The 19,680-nt window shown below is 34.0% G+C and overlaps 2 protein-coding genes across 7 annotated transcripts in view; both read left to right on the plus strand.

The window, feature by feature from the left end:
* The window catches only part of LOC143240943 (uncharacterized), a 98,812-nt gene extending 86,747 nt beyond the window's left edge, over positions 1-12,065 (plus strand). For 5 of the 6 annotated variants that reach the window (XM_076484222.1, XM_076484221.1, XM_076484219.1 and 2 more), the window contains 6 exons: positions 926-1,033; positions 2,215-2,381; positions 3,473-3,618; positions 5,140-5,223; positions 9,229-9,379; positions 11,114-12,065. The gene's annotated coding sequence lies outside the window, so the exon portion shown is untranslated. Of the gene's footprint in view, positions 1-925; positions 1,034-1,134; positions 2,191-2,214; positions 2,382-3,472; positions 3,619-5,139; positions 5,224-9,228; positions 9,380-11,113 lie in introns of those variants that run through there. The other variant, XM_076484218.1, reaches the window with a different exon arrangement.
* On the plus strand, positions 962-11,369 carry LOC143236380 (BCL-6 corepressor-like). The gene is made up of 6 exons (XM_076474645.1): positions 962-1,033; positions 2,215-2,381; positions 3,473-3,618; positions 5,140-5,223; positions 9,229-9,379; positions 11,114-11,369. The coding sequence occupies exons 1-6, from the start codon at positions 962-964 to the stop codon at positions 11,367-11,369; spliced, it is 876 nt and encodes a 291-aa protein (XP_076330760.1).
* Positions 12,066-19,680: the final 7,615 nt, after the last annotated feature.

Consider the following 19,680-nt stretch of genomic DNA (forward strand, 5'->3'; position numbering starts at 1 on the left):
TAAATCTGAAATAAGCCAATGTCCTATCGTATAATAAATATTTGACCCCGTCTTTGCTTTCCCATTCTCATTACTTTGTTTTCCGTAAAGAAACAAGTTGTTTGTACTGTGGTCAAGGCTGGATTAGCTTACCTGGAAACGTTTAAGGCTAACAGGAGTTCTAGGAATCTGTATGAATAGATTCAATGTCATATACCCACGTCAAACTGAGTGTTTTTTTATATAACACATTAAACAACAGTTAACAATCAATGTCATATACCTACGTCAAACTCAGTGTTTTTTTTTATATAACGCATTAAACAACAGTTAACAATCAATGTCATATACCTACGTCAACTGGCCCCTCAGTGGCACAGCACAATATCTGCGAACTCGCATCGCTAAACACCGTGCTTCGATACCCGTGGTAGGCAGAGCACAGATAGCCCATTTTGTAACTTGGTGCTTAATTCTAAACAGATAAACGTCAAGGCGAGTTTATATGAGGCATTCAACAATGCTTAACAATCAATCTCATATAGCTACGTCAAGCTGAGTTTTTATAATACCCACAAACTTATTTTGTTACAATATCTGTTTAAGAAGCGTTTCTCGAACCCTCACAGAAAGATGAGCATTCTGGGTGACTACCTTCCTTCTGGTTAGTAATTAGGATTGCCGTACCTAAGTGATATGGATAACGGAATCGACTCTGTATCTTACGCTTGAAGTGCCGTTCACGTTGCAAAGTTCGAATGATAGAGAACCATATGGAACTTTAATGAATTGTAAAAACAGGCAGTGATAAACTGTATATTGCATTAACATTTCCCGACTTTGCATTCTCACATTAACTAATATTAACAGTGCAGTTAGAAATGTTTAGATATAAATACTTTATTTTTTAACCTTTCATTTCTTCTCTCTCTCTTGTACATCCTAGTTCTCCTTCGATTTTCCAAACGGCGCCCCACCCGAAATGAAACGGTTAGTGGTGAACAAGGCTCTGGGGGAAACTATTCTTCATCGAGCTGCCAGGCTTGGCTATGTGGTAAGTAGGAATTCTTCGTATTGATCCCATTGGTTCTGTGATATAAGACTGAGAAATCTACTTCACTGTATTTATTTTGCTTCTCTCTCTCTCTCTTTTAGCCGCGGCAAAGTGGCTCGTAGGTCGACCCTGACTTTTTTTTAAGGACAAACTTTTAGCTCATAGCTCCGTCATCTCTTGACCAATTTTAGTTCTAATTACAGTTTTAAACTCATACGTTCAAACCATTTCTATTGATGTATATGATCATGTCTAAAGTCTCATAGGTTAATTTACTGTAATCTTGTCTAAAATAATTTGAATTTGATAGTAGGCTTGTAGAGATCTTGATGAGTAATAAAATTGAACTGGGAAATGCACTCGCTCCACATTTGTTATTTTTGGTGCAGAAAAATATAGCTAATAAAAACTTTAAAAAGTTACAGGAAATTAGTTTAATCTTGCCTAAAATAATTTCAAGTGCAACGGCTATTGAGGATTTCACTTTTGTGTATGTGTGTGTGAACCACGGCTATTGAGGATTTCACTTTTGTGTATGAGTGTGTGAACCACGGCTATTGAGGATTTCACTTTTGTGTATGTGTGTGTGAACCACGGCTATTGAGGATTTCACTTTTGTGTGTGTGTGTGTGTGAACCACGGCTATTGAGGATTTCACTTTTGTGTATGTGTGTGTGAACCACGGCTATTGATGATTTCACTTTTGTGTATGTGTGTGTGAACCACGGCTATTGATGATTTCACTTTTGTGTTTGTGTGAGAACCACGGCTATTGAGGATTTCACTTTTGTGTTTGTGTGTGTGAACCACGGCTATTGAGGATTTCACTTTTGTGTATGTGTGTGTGAACCACGGCTATTGAGGATTTCACTTTTGTGTGTGTGTGTGTGTGTGAACCACGGCTATTGAGGATTTCACTTTTGTGTGTGTGTGTGTGAACCACGGCTATTGAGGATTTCACTTTTGTGTGTGTGTGTTAAACAAGGAACGGTCGACGAAAAAAAGTCTTTGCATTTGCTATAAAATGTTTTCATTTCCTTTACATAAGCAGAGCGGTTTGATGTTTTCTATACCAAGATGGTTATTTCCCTTTAAATAACCAACAATTACTCTAAAACTTCGTAACATTAGTTACCTTACTCAAATTGTTGCGTAGTGTAACTTTTATGTGTAATTGACAGGAAGTTGTGTTATATTGCCTTGAAACAAACTACTGTGATGTCAACTCTCGTGACAACGCCGGTTACACGCCTCTACACGAGTGCTGTTCGCGTGGAAACCTTGAGATAGCAAACGCACTTGTTCAGTTCGGCGGTGACGTCAGTGCGAGTGCAGTAGGAGGAATAAGGTACTTGTACGCCCGTTTGTTTTCTTACCCACTAGAATGAAATCTAAGGCAGTATTAATATTTTTTCAATTGTAACAGGCACAGCATGAAACTTGTCAGTCAGTATAGGGTGACAGATTTTTCCGGTGTCTTCGAAACTAAACTCTTTTAAGACAAAAACAAAATGGGTATTTTGTTTGAAACCTGTCGTTCCAATAGCTTTGAGTAATTTGATTTTCCGAAATATCGACTGTGTGAAGTCTTTGTTTTGATAATTTGTTTGCTTGTATAACCATTCATATGGAATATTTTTTGATAGATCTATTGTGAATAATTATATAAATTAAGTCAATAAATTTTATTTATTTTTATTGATGAATATCAATGTTATTCAGCAAGAAATTCTATAAAGATAGTGAGAGCGTACGTTAACGCTAAAACTGAAATATTTAAGATGAATAAATGTTGCTAGGTTGAATACAGAATTGTTTTGGTATCTGCATTTGTACTTTGGAAATAACATACAACACAGTTTTACGTCTCGAAGTAGAGATATTATGCACGATAATGGTCAGAGGAAACTCATTTGTTGTTGCTATGATACGCCTCGTTTGTTGCACTATTATATAACGTTATGATTAAGAAGAAACTGAAACATTGGTGGTTGTTATGATACGCATTGTTTGTTGTCATGTTATATCGTAATGATTAAGAAAGAGCTGGTATATTGTTGTACTACTATATTCCATCATTCTTACGAATGATTACATGTCATACATAGTACAACAATGTATCATTCTTACGAATGATGACATATAGTAGTACAACAATGTACCAGCTCTTTCTTAATCATTACGATGTACCAGGATAACAAACAAGTGATTGATACGTTGTTGTACTATTGTATATGTCATCATTATTATAAAGGAATTTGTACATTGTTTGTTAGTACGATGTGTTTTAACATCCCAGAAAGCCCGAGTTTCTTTGAGACGTAAAAAAAGGGAATTATTATTCGAGATGTGCCTGGACGTTTATAGATACATAAAAAAGCATACAAAAGAAACTACTGACTTTGGCTTGTGTTTTACTTATTTTCACTTTTTGGTTAGGCCGCTTCATGACGCAGTGGAACATGACCAGTTGGAAATCGTTAGACTGCTCTTGTCGCATGGTGCAGACCCCTTTATAGCCACTTATTCAGGCCTAACGCCCATCAAACTCTCCAAGTCAGCTCTTATGGAAGAATTATTGAAAGGTGTGTGAACTTAATAAAAAGCAAAAAAACAAAAAAAAACACCCTAGTAATTTGGACTGAAACATAAAGTGAAACACCTGAGTTCATTCCTCACTGAAACATAAAGTGAAACACCCGAGTTCATTTCCTCACTGTTTCTTTTTCCTACGTTCAGAACAAACAGCGAAAACGATATATAACAAACGTTATAATGTTATGGATTTATTTTTTCACGAGGATTCTCTGCATACCAAAAACAAAGTCTGAGGGGAACAGGAATCATTTGAAATCCACCTGAGTTTTTTGTTGTTTTTTAAAGTAATAAAGCGAGAAGGCTAGCAGCAGTTTAGTTAGTATGTTGCTACTTAGATCGTTAACAGTGTTATTTTTAATGTTGAAGTGATATATTTTGCATTAAGCGTGAATTCAAATTCACATAAACAAGATTAAGTGAATCAATAAAAAAATAATTCCCAGAAATTAATCCTTGGTCTTTAGTTTTATATTAATATAAAACACCACGAGGCGTTGGCTGTGAAAGTAGGAATTTCATGTTACAGTACAAGAGCTAGTAAAGTTAACAAGACAAGAGACGCTGATGGAGGAGATAGAGAAATGATAGGTAATAAACTGGAAGAGAGCGTAAAAAAGTAACTGTTAGATAAATAAAGTTAAAAATAAAAGTTTCACTCATTTAAATGAGCGACGGGTTTAGGTTGATGTTTAGTACTAAGTACACGTGGTAGTTTTGGACCTACTTGAGTCGTAACTGAAATGTTTCACATGTGTTTATCAAAGTTTTACAAATAAAACATCTTAGTTTCTTCGACTTCTTTCAAAGTCTAAATTTTACAGTTAGCGTATAACTAGGAGTCCATTTCCAAATTAGTTATTTTGAATCACGAAATTAAATTGACCTAATTGTTGATACGCCATCTACATAAAATATTAATTTTCTAAAATAAAATACTAATTATCATTTGTAACATAATATATACACTCTTTATAAATATAGCCAAACGAGAACTATCTTTTAATTTTTGTTAGTCAAAAACACATAGTCTTCAAACTTCAGAGGGTGAACCACTGTTTTATGTATATTTTGTACGATATATGTCCAGACATTTGTGAGGTAGGATGTCTGATACCTTTTTCCATAATCTTTTACATGTTTCTTTTAATTATGGTGCTCGTCACCCATCTAATAATTATTCCCCTCACCCTTGCAATAAACCTTTGTTTCACCCTCGTAATAAAAAGTAAATAATCTTTTAGTTTTTAACTTGCGTAAACGTACTTTATGTTACTGGTGTCATTACAGTAAAGGACAGAAGCAGTATTAAAAAGGGATTTTGGAGTTTGAAAATTCACAGAATCCAAAATCCTGTAGTGTTTTAAACAGTGGCTTTTACGTTGGAATTGGTAAAATTTCCTATTGAAAATAAATGTGTGTGTTAATGCCACGACAGACCAAGTTTAGTGTAAAACGTGTTTGTATTAAGGGTAAAACTAGTTTACTGAGTACTTCGAAACATTTTGCAGATTATATGAGTGATGTTACCGGAGAGACTTCGTTCAACGGCTGCACCAGGAAATGGCAATTTCTAGGATCAGCGGTGTGTCTCGGTGAGTCTCTTCAGCGTTTCCAATTCATTCAGTCCACAAATATCTTGCTCATCTAACGATGTCTAAATTCTATGAATTATCGTTACGAAAGTAATAAATTGCCAGTTAATTTTATTATAAAAAACATAATTAGTAACGTTTATAGAACTTAAGAAATTTTTAAGCGAAGTGTTAAGAACTGTATATTTTCAGTAAAGTTTGTAAGGTGTAGTTTATACAATTTGAAAATATTTTTCCTTACTTTTAAGGAATGACCTAAGCCTAACAATGCCTGAGGTATACAAATAAAAACTGAGTAATCAATGCACACACCCGGAAAGCAGCGTTTTGTTAAAATAGTTACTGTAGATTTGATTCTGCAATTTAATTTTAAAAATTACGTTAAAAATACGTATTCTTCAGTGAATCCAAATACTTTAAATTCTCCAAGCCTGTTCATTAAATCGTGTTTTCGAAATAAAAAAGTCAAAAATGTGTCGTGTGTTTGTGCTGTTTACCTTTCGTGTTTTATGTTGTCTCTAATCAACCTCTACGCGGATTTTGATTTTGTCTTGTGTTTGAATTTCGCACAAAGCTACTCAAGGGCCATCTGCACTAGCCGTCTCTACTTTTGGAATGATACGTCAGATGGAAGGCAGTTAATCAACATCAACCACCGCAAATTTTGCGTTACTGTTTTACCACCATTAAGCGTCGTCGATTGACGCTTACACGTGCTTAAAAGGCGAGCAATTTCAGAGGACAAGATTCGAACTCTTGACTCGCAGATTGCGAGTCAAGCCCCCTACCACCAGGTCATTGCTGCCCTTTCCCATTAGCTCGGCTGAAAATGCTATGCACCGGGTTTCGACACCAACGATAAGCGTAGCACAGATATCCCTTTCTTTAGCTTTGTACATAACAATAAACTGATCAAAGAGCACTCTAACAATAAATACATTAAGTAACGTAACTAAATATTATTTGTTTCTATAGTAAGTGTCGTTACGTAAAATTATCTTTTCTGTACTATTTGTATATGCGCATCACCTAATTTTTCTTAGCCTCGGCACCAAGCTCATGAATAATTGTGTTAAAGAAAAAGCAGAAACAGCCAATTTTTTTTCACTATATTTTTTCTTTTATTGTGTTATTAAATCAGTTTGTGTTTTTATCCGGTAGTATAAAAATGAATGTTGGTTGTCAAACGATTTAACGTTATTACTTATTTAAAATTGTCTATTAATGAACTATGATTTACGATATACACCTGATGATGACTGTTATTGGTACTGGTTATTTAGTTAAAACATTTTACACGTTGTGTATTTATTTGTATGTTTGTATATAATAATAATTTCTACAGTTAAGATATGTTTATTTTATTATTTCCAATAAAGTGGGGATTTGTTTGATTGCGAATTTATTCAGAATATTTGAAAATACTTTAATAATGTTATGAAAAACAATTGACGTGGTAAAAACCGAAAGCTTATTAACTGATATTCTTTCAACGTTTAGTAGTGTGTGGGTTTAGCATGCAATGTAAATGTTGTATGTTTGTGTGTTTTCATTAATATGTTTACCTGACAAGCAGTTCCTTTCAAAAATATTTCTATTCAAAAATTCTCTGGTAAGTGTATCAGTTCGAACATTTTAAACTGAGAGTACTTGACAGTTGATGAGACTATTTATTTGTTTTTGAATTTCGCGCAAAGCTACACGAGGGCTACCTGCGCTAGCCGTCCCTAATTTAACAGTGTAAGACTAGAGAGAAGGCAGCTAGTCATCACCACCCACCGCCAACTCTTGAGCTACTCTTTTACCAACAAATAGTGGGATTGACCGTAACATTATAACGCCCCCACGGCTGAAAGGGCGAGCATGTTTGGTGCGATGGGGATTTGAACCCGCGACATTCAGATTTGGAGTCAAACGCCTTAACCCACGTGGTCATGCCGGGCCAACTATTTGTCCAAATGTACATGAAAAAATGGAGTACTGACGTACACCGTACTGGTGAAGCTCAACAATTTTTTCAAAGAAAAAAAACTGTGTTTCAGTCTAACGTTTTGTTCTTTACCTTCAGTGTTTTCTTTTATAATTTATTTAAAGAAAGTTATTTCAGAAATTAAAGTATGTGTGCACGTGTTTAGTAAATGGTATTTTAAAAATGTGGCCTTTTTCGTCCAGATAGGACAAATTTCATTACTTCAACTCTGAGAAATTGTGGAAAATTCAGAAACAGTTGCGTGGGTTATCTACATCGCATTGCCAAGGAGTCTTTCATTTAATTCGTTGTCATGTAGCCCGGCATGGCCACGTGGGTTAAGGCGTTCGACTTGTAATCTGAGGGTCGCGGGTTCGTATCCCCGTCACACCAAACATGCTTGCCATTTCAGCCGTGGGGGCGTTATAATGTAACGGTCAATCCCACTATTCGTTGGTAAAAGAGTAGCCCAAGAGTTGGCGGTGGGTGGTGATGACTACTTGCCTTCCCTCTAGTCTTACACTGCTAATTTATGGATGGGTTACGCAGATAGCCCTCGTGTAAATTTGCGCGAAATTCAAACCAATCAAACAATCTTATTTTGTGACAGACAGTTCTGGCGTTATTCTTATTTTTATTATTTTGTTTCTTTGTTAGCATTAGTTTTTGGTCGTATGGTAGGGAAAATTATTTTTATTAACTGGACACAATTTAAGCAATAATGGGTCACCATATGTTTATTATTGTTCTCTGCTGTTAGACAGTAGGTATGGTTTACTAAGTTCTTTCATCGAAAAACGTGTTAGAGAGGTTTGTGAACAATCGGGCATGTTATACCAAGGTGCGTTTTTTAATGAAATATACTTTTATGACGTTAGTTCAAGCTCTCAGCTTGTGTGTATTTTTGTGTTCCGTAAGTATTGTTACTTCTATTAACAGTACTGATTATGCAATTTAATACACCAAATGTCATTATTTTCTATTTTTAAAGTTATACTTTTATTACAGAGAATGTTTGACATTGTTAGCTTAATATACACGTATTTAGGGCTAACATAAACCCCTCAGCTGGCTGAATCTTGTTAGGTATGTTTTGGGATAAAAGCCGAAAATGCGGTACTGAGGAAGTAACGCAGTCTATTTTTTTTATAACAAGAAGTATAAGAGAAGTACATTTAATTAGCCCAAATGATATACAGGTTTATGTTCAGTTTTGATCTAAGCACACGAATTGCTCTAACTAGTGATTTGGAACTCTGCTTTGACCACTCATCGTTAGCCTCGTTTATTAATCTGTTTTCATGGTTTGGCTTAGTTGTACTTTGTGAATTGTCAATAGTTTGGTAATCTGTCTTGTATCTTTTTTATTTCTTTTGGGGGAAGCACAATAATACAAATAATTGAACTTCATGTTGTTTGGGGATGAAACAAACAAGAGTAAATGTTTGTTTACGCCCCACACCCTATCCTCCATTATTCTGTGTTTTCATGAAGATATGAGTTATTAATATATTTGCTATCATTAATTTTGCGCCGTTGAAGATTTCGTCCATGTTTTGGATACTTAGGGTTTTAAGCTTCTGTGTAAAATATTTATACAGCACAAAATTGTTAGCAGAAGCGGTGATGTGTGATCTTTACAATTTAGCGATATTCACACTGAAGGCCAGGAATAACGGGATTTCCGTGCAAGAAATTGCGGGATTTTGTTCACGGTGTTGGTGTTCTTTTATAATTACTAGGTCTCAAGTAACGGATGACAGATTAATGGATAAAACTGTATATAGATGATGGATTAAGCTAGATTACCCATCAACTTAATAATGATCAGTACTTGTATAAAACACAAGAGGTTTTTCTTTTGCAAAAATAAACAGTGTTACATGATGTTCGTTCTTAACAGCCCCTTGGCAATTGGTTTATTTACATCGAAAGATATACGGAATAAATTTATCCTTGGGCACGTGCTATATGTAGAAATCGGAGCCACTTTACGTAATGTTAAACAGTGTTTGTTTTTTTTCTACCCCATACAGACTTGGAAGAAGTTGGCTACGATATCTGGGAAGGCCTTCCGTTAGAGTCTGAGAGCGAGGATAAAGACAAGGACGACTTCCTGTTCGAGGTTAGCGACACACCCCATCTCCCAACTTTCCGCCTTCAGTTGCCTGGCAACGACAATAAGGTGTAAGTGTGCTCACGCAGGGCACGTGATTTGTTTGTTAAATTTTGTTTATCTTCGCTGTATATATTATAGTCGGGGTCAGCAGAGGACAAGAATTGCGCATGCTCTTAACCGGGGAAGTCTCTGACGATCTGTAGCAGTTAATCATAATATGATCTTCAATTTCCTAAGTCGCAAAAGCCTCGTAGCCTAGTCTAAATAACTTTTATATTGAAACTATATGACGTTTTCGGGATTCGATTACTAAACTGAGATAAATTATTATAGTTACTATTGTGGTATGTATGTATGTACGAGGTTTTTAGATTTTTACATACGTCAATATAAAATCCATTTTTTTTCTTCTGAATCCGTTCTTGTGATAAATAGTCTGTTGATTCAGGCATTTTTGAGTTAAAAAAGAGCTACACACACACACACACACACACACACACACACGTGTGTATGTGTTTGGCTTATAATTGCTAAAAAGCGTGTAGCGACCCCTTGAGGGCTGCACGAGTGGTCCGCTGTGGATTAATTTTGGTTGCTTCCATCCCATTGATCTGCATTAAAAGGGTATTCCGAGTTTTTATATACTACAAGTGAGGGGATCGTTTATAATACACAAATACTGCGAAAATTGTTGTTTTCCATTTCGTCACTCACTGTTCGTGTTCATATAATTTTTGTCACAGTAAACTTTACTCTTCTATTTCCTTGGTTACGGTTGGTTTGTATATTTCGTATTATTATAACTCGAAGGAGTAATGTATTTGATTTTGTTAGTTATAGTAGGTTTAAATATTTATATATTCTTTATTACAGTGAATTTGCGTGTTTTTATTTTCTTGGTTACAGTTAGTTTGTGTATTTGATATTGTTTTTGCGTATTTGGTCTTATTATTGAGGTAGGCTTGAGTATACGATTTCCTTTCACACTGTAATGACTTGTACAAATTTTAGATGCAAAAGCAAAGTCATGAATATCTCTTCAAATGCAAATAAAACGATTTTTAATTAATCCAAAACTCAAACTACAAACAAAATCAAGAACTTACGTTTATTGTCATTCAGTTTTCCGATAAATGTGTTGTTTTGATTCGTTTTAAAAATCAAATTAGGCTTAAGTGATTTCGTGGAATGTTATCATTACTGCTACATTCTGGAAGAGAGCGTATCAAGGGATGTCGAAAGGTTATTGAATTGGTACTTTACCCCATTGAAAGAAATGCTTAAGATGTTTCCACTTGCCACACGATATTTAGCTCTTACGTTTCAATTTTTGTAGAAAATATTTTCTCTCTTATGGTAGTTCTTTGCGAAAAACAACAACAAAAAAAAAACAGTAAGTGGAATGTGATAATCTTTAAATATTATTATAGTTCAGTTGCATTTTTTTCTTCTGAAATATATTTTTTAACCTAACAATATCAGATCAGAGTAATAAAAGATCACATAGTTCTTTTTCCATCTTTGTGGTGTTTTATCATTTGTCTAAAAGAGGTCTATTTTGTAGGTATTGTCTTATGGAAATCAATTTGTATATATGAGCCACAACAATTTGTAGGCATAATTAGACACGTTAATACAAACATATTTCAACAGAGTATTGGTAATATGTATTAAAATATTTTTCCATGATAGCCATAAAGAAACATTTATAACTTACAAGGGTGTTATTTTTAAAATATTTTCGTGGCAGCTATTCAGTGTGAAAGAAATACCTAACTTAAATATTTGTTTTATCCCAACAGACTTTCGAATTGCTTACGTCTTAACGATGTGCTTCGACGAATCGGACTTACCAAGGACGAATTCGTTCAGTTCTACCGCAATATTAAGATCTTTTCAATCCCCAGGCACGAATTTGATGGAAGCGCCACCTGCAGGCAGTTCATGGCTGGCACGAAACTGGTCTCCGAGGATAACGGGAAAGCCACAATCGATGTTCTCAGCTTGAACAATGATATAAGGGAAGTTCTTGGAATCGAGCTAGTAACCCTTAGGTAGCGCACTGCCAGGAAATGGCGGACAGAGTAATTTAAAACTTATCTTGGCATGGAACAGGGCGTTATTTGTTTCTGCTGGTGCTCAATGTGGGTTTTGGAATGTGACACCTTTATTAAATATTGCATATAGTATGTTTCTTGGAATGAAGCCAGGTATACGAAGAAGTGATGCTAGAAGAAGAAGCGACTAACTGCGCATGTCACGTTATAGTAGTAACTACAAATTTATTTAAGTTGCCATGGGCACTGCGTGTTAGATTATGCCTATGCGAACACTTGGACAGCTGACGATATAATTGTCTGGAAAATGCGAGTCCCCTAGACATATAGTAATTATATGTCATTTTCACTGACTGGTTGTTGTTGTCTTTTGTGCTCCATATGTGGTCAATTTAGACCCTTCCTCCCGTGATATCAGACTTTTTCTTAAATCTTTAATACGGAATGCGACCGATTATGTCATTGTTGTGAAAAGCAAAGGAAGGTTTTAGTTTTGTTTTGCTTTATAGGTATAATTAATTAAGAAGGATATGGAGATTTATTCACACCATTTGTTAGGTGGCATTACATTGAGTTTGGATGTACATATGTAAATAAGAGTTAGAAAAAAACCTATATGTTATCATGTTCCCTGAATAATGATAATTTACGACATTCTTTTCTCGTTGGTTGTGCTACATTAAAAGTCGTTTTCATATACATGAGACTTGTTTGGAGTGGCCATTATAAAACTTTCTTTCGATAAGTTTTAACTTGATTAATTACGGAAGCGAATACTTAAGTATTCCGTTTCACCAAACACTATTTTCACTCAAAATATTTCAGATGGTAAATATTTCAAATTTGTAAAGAAAGTTAACATAGAAGTACAGTGAAGATTTTTTATATCGTTTTCCAGCCTAGATGACTGCGTACGCACCAAAGTTAGTCCATTGTAGATTAGTTTCAAGAAAACAACTCAATAAACCATATTTCTTAGAAAAACAATAGGGAAGGAAGCTACATTTGTTTCAAATGGAGTTACGAATTACACAGTTGCTTTTTATTCAATTATTACAGTTGCTTTTTATTCAATTATTTACTTTTACAGTAAATTATATATTACCAGCTTTTTTTTTCCCTTTTCTTTTCTGGATACCAGACAGACTTTGAGGAATAAAATCATAGGTGCCGGAATAAGGGGTGCCAAGGTTTTCAGTTTCTTCCAGTACATGAGAGGCCAGTGCCTATTTCGGCCCCCTCATTAATTTTTCATAACTTGTGACTTCCCCATCCTGAAATACGTTTTTTTTTTCGAAATACTAAATCATTACACTATGAACAGAAAAATATTTAAAATGAATAATGAATTTAGTAACTGTAGATAGTGAGTCGAAAAGATAAAGGTAAAAAAAAATCGTTTCTTAAAATGCTTATCTTTAAAATTATAAGTGTACTTATAGTGGGAGGGTAGGACATGCTCCACAATTTCCGTTCACATTCTGGCAAACTTAATACACTTAACTCGCATTTCCTTAAACACACGTTGAACAAGCATGTAAGAAAACTTTCTATTGAGCGACTTGTTAATTACACGACACCAGAAGGTATAATGACATTTGTCATCTGCTACCGGAGCGTAAACCTTGATTGGTCGAATTTTGAAATGTAGTGAGAACATGTTAAAAAAGGAAACTAGAGTAATGTAAAGTTCATAGGGATGATCATTTTGTTGATGTCGTATAAAAATCGTAAATAAAATGGTCTTCAGTAAAAAAGAAGACCAACGATACACTGGTTTGTAACTTAGTACTCATACAGATAGGTGTATAATATACTCCAGAAAGTTCGACAAATGTACAATAGGTCGTAAATATATTTTATTGATTACGTTTACGCCTTTGCGTTCAGGGCATGAAATGAGTCTTTAATGCTCACTCATGTATCTATATATACTCATGGAGGTTCGGCCTACTGATTGCACTGTGAGTTTCTTGTCTCACCTGTATGTATCCCAATGTACACGGAATAATTAGAAAAGTGATTATTTTAACCGGTAGATAAGCTGCGGAAATATGAAAGAACTCTTCTGATAAAGATTAAACTGATAGATAATATGATAGGATACGGCGAACTTTGTATTGCGTCATTACGAGGTCGATTTAACCGTAAAAGTTATTTCGCAATTCCTCTATTTGTACTCTCTGCACACTAAATTATAATACCACAACTTATTAATCAAGATTATTTTTATATTACATGTAAACACTATTGATTATGGAAACCTCAGAACACTATTCTGGAAAGTCCATGGTTTAATTTAGGTTAGAGAAAGCAAGAGTCAATAAATGAAGGGTCGTACACAGAGTTACAAGCAAGGATTTGAGTCTTTTTGCAATTATGTTTCCACGTACTTGAATTAGTAGATACAAAGCCCTCTATCTGAATTTATATGTTAATACAATAAATCTCCAACTGTGAATGGCTGGATGCTCATTCTGTTCATATGTATAGATTCCACACCCTTTTGACTAGTGAGATTGCATATCGAAGATGGCCGTCGTGACAAGTACTTTTTTTGGTTTTGTAAAAAAATTAGTCAAAGCACTAGAGTGGAAGCGCTATTACAATTGGATGTCATATCCATTGAGATACCATACCCGATTGAAAGAGCAAGATATATTTTATCATGGTATCCATCATCTTTGTTACTATATGAATTAGCGTATCAAAACCCCATTACTATGGTAGGAGAAATCCCCTAGAGATGCATTTCTGTACTAAACCGTGTAGACATAATTAACGTATCACTAAAACCCCTATAAATAATGTAAAAAGATACAAAATACGGTATATTCTAATATTAAAACACCGCCATCTTTTAGGTAACTTCTAAACAATAAAGTTGAGTTTAACTAGCAGTTTGTCAATATCACTTATTGGTGGACTCAGGAGATAGACCGATGTGGCTTTGCAGTAATAAAAACACACACACACACGCATAATATCACTTAACTTGTTTACGCGTGTTTTTCATTTCAAAGAAAACCAACTTCGATTTGTTTGAGTATTTTCACAATATCATGGTCTACAGATCAATAATAAAACTCTCTGAACCCAAGATAAAAAATAAATTCATTTTGGCTTCATCAATAAGAATTAATAGGCTGCACCCACGTTAACACTAAATCTTTCAGTTGTGTTTGGTCTAATTTCAAATAGCTTCAAATATATATATATATATATACATATTTCTAAAAAAAATCGCAATTAAAGCAATTTCGATATATTTTTATATTTATTAATATTATCTCTAATATGAAACTTATACGCTGTCAGTATTATCCTTAATTATGACACTCATCTACTGTCTATATCATATTTAATTATGACACTCATCTACTGTCTATATCATCTTTAATTATGACACTCATCTACTGTCAATATCATATTTAATTATGACACTCATCTACTGTCAATATCATATTTAATTATGACACTCATCTACTGTCAATATCATATTTAATTATGACACTCATCTACTGTCTATATCATATTTAATTATGACACTCATCTACTGTCTATATCATATTTAATTATGACACTCATCTACTGTCTATATCATCTTTAATTATGACACTCATCTACTGTCAATATCATATTTAATTATGACACTCATCTACTGTTAATATATTTAATTATGACACTCATCTACTGTCAATATCATATTTAATTATGACACTCATCTACTGTCAATATCATATTTAATTATGACACTCATCTACTGTCTATATCATATTTAATTATGACACTCATCTACTGTCTATATCATCTTTAATTATGACACTCATCTACTGTCTATATCATCTTTAATTATGACACTCATCTACTGTCTATATCATATTTAATTATGACACTCATCTACTGTCAATATCATCTTTAATTATGACACTCATCTACTGTCAATATCATCTTTAATTATGACACTCATCTACTGTCTATATCATCTTTAATTATGACACTCATCTACTGTCTATATCATCTCTAATTATGACACTCATCTACTGTCTATATCATCTCTAATTATGACACTCATCTACTGTCAATATCATCTCTAATTATGACACTCATCTACTGTCTATATCATCTCTAATTACGAAACTTATCCACTGTTAATATCTATAATTATTAAACTCATTCACCGCTGGTACACGCCCGAAGTGTATGTTACAAATAGCAAATAAAACAACAGTACTCGGCAATGAACTCGTACCTTCTGAACAAGATGATATATAAAAGAAATATTGCTTTATAATTACTTTGTCAGTCTAACATTTGTAAATTTTAGTCATTTGTATAATGAGCACTGGCATAGTTGATAACGTGTTTGTTCACGTAAGTTATTAATTAAACAGATTGTACAATCAATCAACCACGCCTTACCTTTACAATCGGAAGTTCGACCTTTTACAATAGGCCCAACTTATATATCTTGCTTCTCGTAAATTCGAGATTACAGGGACGTGTATGTTTCGTATAACGGTGATGAAAAATGAAAAAACAACAAAAAACCCGAAGACCATAAAGATTTTGGCGCCATATTTTAGACATTTGGAAACCAACAGATATGTCTTGCAAAATTTTACACTCTTGATAATATCTCTTACAAACTTGTTTGTTTGAGTTGAGCACAAACTATACAATGGGCTATCTGCACTCTGCCTCACCCCACCTCACAAGTATCGAAACCCGTTTTCTAATAGTGGTCCACAGATATACTACTGGGGCGATCTTACGAACTTCATTTACTTTTAACTTTCACTTCTCTCCCATGTTTTATTTTCGGCTAAAATATCCTTTTTTTTTTCTTCTTTTTTTGTAATTATAAAATCAAGTAGAAGAGGAAACTCGCAAAAATTTAGGGTAACCCATTGTTGATGTGCCCCTGATTTCTCCGATGTAGCGATGGAATATAATACTTGTCTCGTTATTTTCATCAGAATATTATCATGTTAATTTTGAATAGCTGTGTATATATATATACACACAAAACATGCAAGTATTTTCACATGAACTCAGCAGTAGGCTCTATGAATAAAGTTAGGGTTCTCTATGTCGTCTGTAACACTTAGAAGTGTAGTGAATTATTTTTCGTATTATGAACATTATTTTCTCTCATCTATTTTTGGAAAAATAATAGAGCCACTATTTTCTTCTTTGCACATTTCATTTACAATGTATATAAATATAATAAGATATTTTAATTATATCTTCAGCTGTTTATCTTCCAAACAATACATTGTACTTGCTGCTTGGTATTAAAACTGTTGGTGAAAAATATTATAACTGGAACAAATAAACCAGACAACAATCATTGACAGTCATGGCTGTATGAACTTAAGCTACTATTAAATATCTATGAAAAGTTGAAACGCCTACGTTCAATGCCATAAGACTGCCTCGTCTTGGTTCAACTTGGGCAGTTTCTTCCCCATAATATTACTCTCAAACCTGCAGGTGGGCTATAGCCACGAGAGAATCATTCATTTCACGTGCGTAGGCTCTGTGCTCCTTGGAAAGTCTGGGTTAATCTCACGTGCACATAGAAAAGAAGTCATTCCAAATTCGAGTTCATGACATCACGACGACAGCCTTGAAGAAATGCCAAGAGCTTCTAGCTGTTACTAGAGCTCCAGACAGTGTCGTCCGGGGAGCAAAACTGGAAATTCACGGTCGCTTTTTGGTACCGAAACATAATTATAGGCATTCTAATTAATGCCAAGGTTTGTATTAGAAACTTACGGCTTGCTTGAAGCAAAAATGATATAAATGGTTTCGAAAGAATAACTTCAAACATTAGAAAACAACTATTATGGTTCATATACATCTTTTTTCATTGTTTTAAATAATGCCACAAGGACTAACCGCAATAAGATGTTCATTTTGTAAACACCATGAGAGGTACTACTTTTGTGTAAAAACAACTCACTGGCACTCGGTAGCTCAGCGATAAACTTAAATGATTAAGAGCTAAAAATTGCAGTTCTATCTCTTAATGGGTACACCACAAAAAGCCCATCCTACAGTTTTGGGCTTATCAGTCAAGAAAGTCAGACGAGTACATGGAAACCGTTTATGAATATTTAATTAGAAAATATATAAAACAATTGAAACAATGAGATGGTGGTCCCCAATGAGATTTTATAAATTAAAATAATCGGAAATAGTTTCTGATTAGCTTTCCTTAATGCCATACTAAGTAAGAGAAGTGTTGACACATTTCGTGTCTATGATTTCGCGAATGACTTTGCGTATCATTCACGAATCGTACACGTGAAATGTCAATATTTCCGGAAAATGTTGGAATAATGTTTGGTTACCAGTTGCTAGCAAACAAAGGTACATAAGAGAAGAAAAGGTGCAAACTGAAAGACCTTGTTGCGTTGGGATCGAAAGCTGAGTTTCTCAGATCATTGAACAACAAGAAATAACTTCTAGTCCCTCGAATAATTGTTTAACTTCGCCGCGTTTTAAAGACGCGTTATATTCAAGGATACGCGATTCCCCGGAGGCTAGACTCACCGTTACTTTTGTAAACTCTCAAATGTCAACATGCTGATGATTTTAGGGAGCCGTCGCGTTCAAACTTTAGTTTTTGTAGATTTTGAGTTACAGCCTCACTTAATATTTTGTAACTTAAGCTAAATATAGATGTTGTTTTAAAATATGTGGATTTTGAAGGATAATAAAAGATGCTAATTTTAATAAGTTCACATTAGGTCTTTATGTATAGGATCCTTTGATGAAGTTACTTTAAGACAGAAATTTGTACACATACTCACACACATATATATATAACAGAGAAACTTAAAACTGATAAAGTTAAGTAAACAAAATCAAAAGGAAGGACCGCGTTCAAAACAGCAAATTCAAACCTTTGACTAATGTGTATATATATATCGAATCAGAAGTAATAAAGAATTTTTTTTAAAACACTCGTAGTTACAAGAAATAAGCTTGTTGACGCAAAATAATGACTGGATCAGTGTTTCTCTAAATGTGGTAATATATTCTGAGAAGAAATGAAAGGGTAAAACTAAGATAAAATTAATTCATAAAAAACAAAATAAAATAGAGTGAAAAGGACAAGCGAACACCGTTAAAAATAATTGTTTAGATAAAACACGCAAAAATATTTATTTTTAGTCCAACATTGTGGTGAATTTGGATAGAGGTACGTCAGATTCGAAAGTCTGGGGATAATCTGTGACGTTCTGTTGCGCTGCTTGGAAAGTATTTATATTACAGTAGAATTCAAGTACACTATCCAGCACACTACTTAATCGTACACAGCACCGATAGCTACAGTTATTTCGTGTCGTACGTTTTAATTTATTCATAAGTGTTAATAACTTATTCAAACCGTGTTTGTCAAAGTATGTTGAATGACGTCACAACGATATGACTCGAAAGGTTAAACAAACCTATCTATCCTGTTGCCCAGTTTGGTTTTCTAATTTATTACCCTTGACGCCATACATACACATGTGTTTGAACGATTCGAATGGTACTTATACTAGAAATAAACATTGAATATTTTTTGTGAACGTAATTTGAAAAATTGTCATCTTAATAAATACCACAAGATAACCGAAACTGTTAATAACTGTCGACGAAAACTTAATTTTAAACATATGAATTACTCAGTAACATGAGATGAAATTAAAATAACATAAATATGAAATGCTCGTATCTGGAAAAGACAAAGTTTTCAACACACGTGCTTACATTCCATAAAATATTACACGGCGGACTAATAATAAAGATTTATAAATCTGAGTCTGAATTATCTTTTTTTTTATATAAGAATGTGACAGAAATTGACTGAATCTACAGGAAGGATACTGGTCAAATATTAAACCATTTTGGAATATTTCTAAAATTCCTTTGAATAACATTAGGAAATTGGACTCGGATGTTTCACAGTGTATGTGAGTTATCGCTTTTGAGAAATAGAAATAGAACAAAAATTCTCTGTAATAATACCAGAAAATAGTTGTGGATGCCATGAAAATAAATACTTTAAAACAAATTATTTATATATTTCAGCAGAACAACAATGAGGCATCAGACAGACACCTTTATAAAGATCTTCCTACATATATTTGTAAAACATACCTTTAATCCGTATATGCTGAAGGTCATCTGTAGGGATTACCTGTTTTAACCACTCCTATCATTATACAGTAGTGTGTTGTCTGCCAGTATACCCTAAAAACGATGTCAAATGTTGCAATTTGTACTGTTGTGCCGTGAGTAAAACGTGCGCATGC

Source organism: Tachypleus tridentatus, chromosome 13, assembly GCF_004210375.1.
Source record: "Tachypleus tridentatus isolate NWPU-2018 chromosome 13, ASM421037v1, whole genome shotgun sequence".
In the NCBI taxonomy this organism is placed as follows: domain Eukaryota; kingdom Metazoa; phylum Arthropoda; class Merostomata; order Xiphosura; family Limulidae; genus Tachypleus; species Tachypleus tridentatus.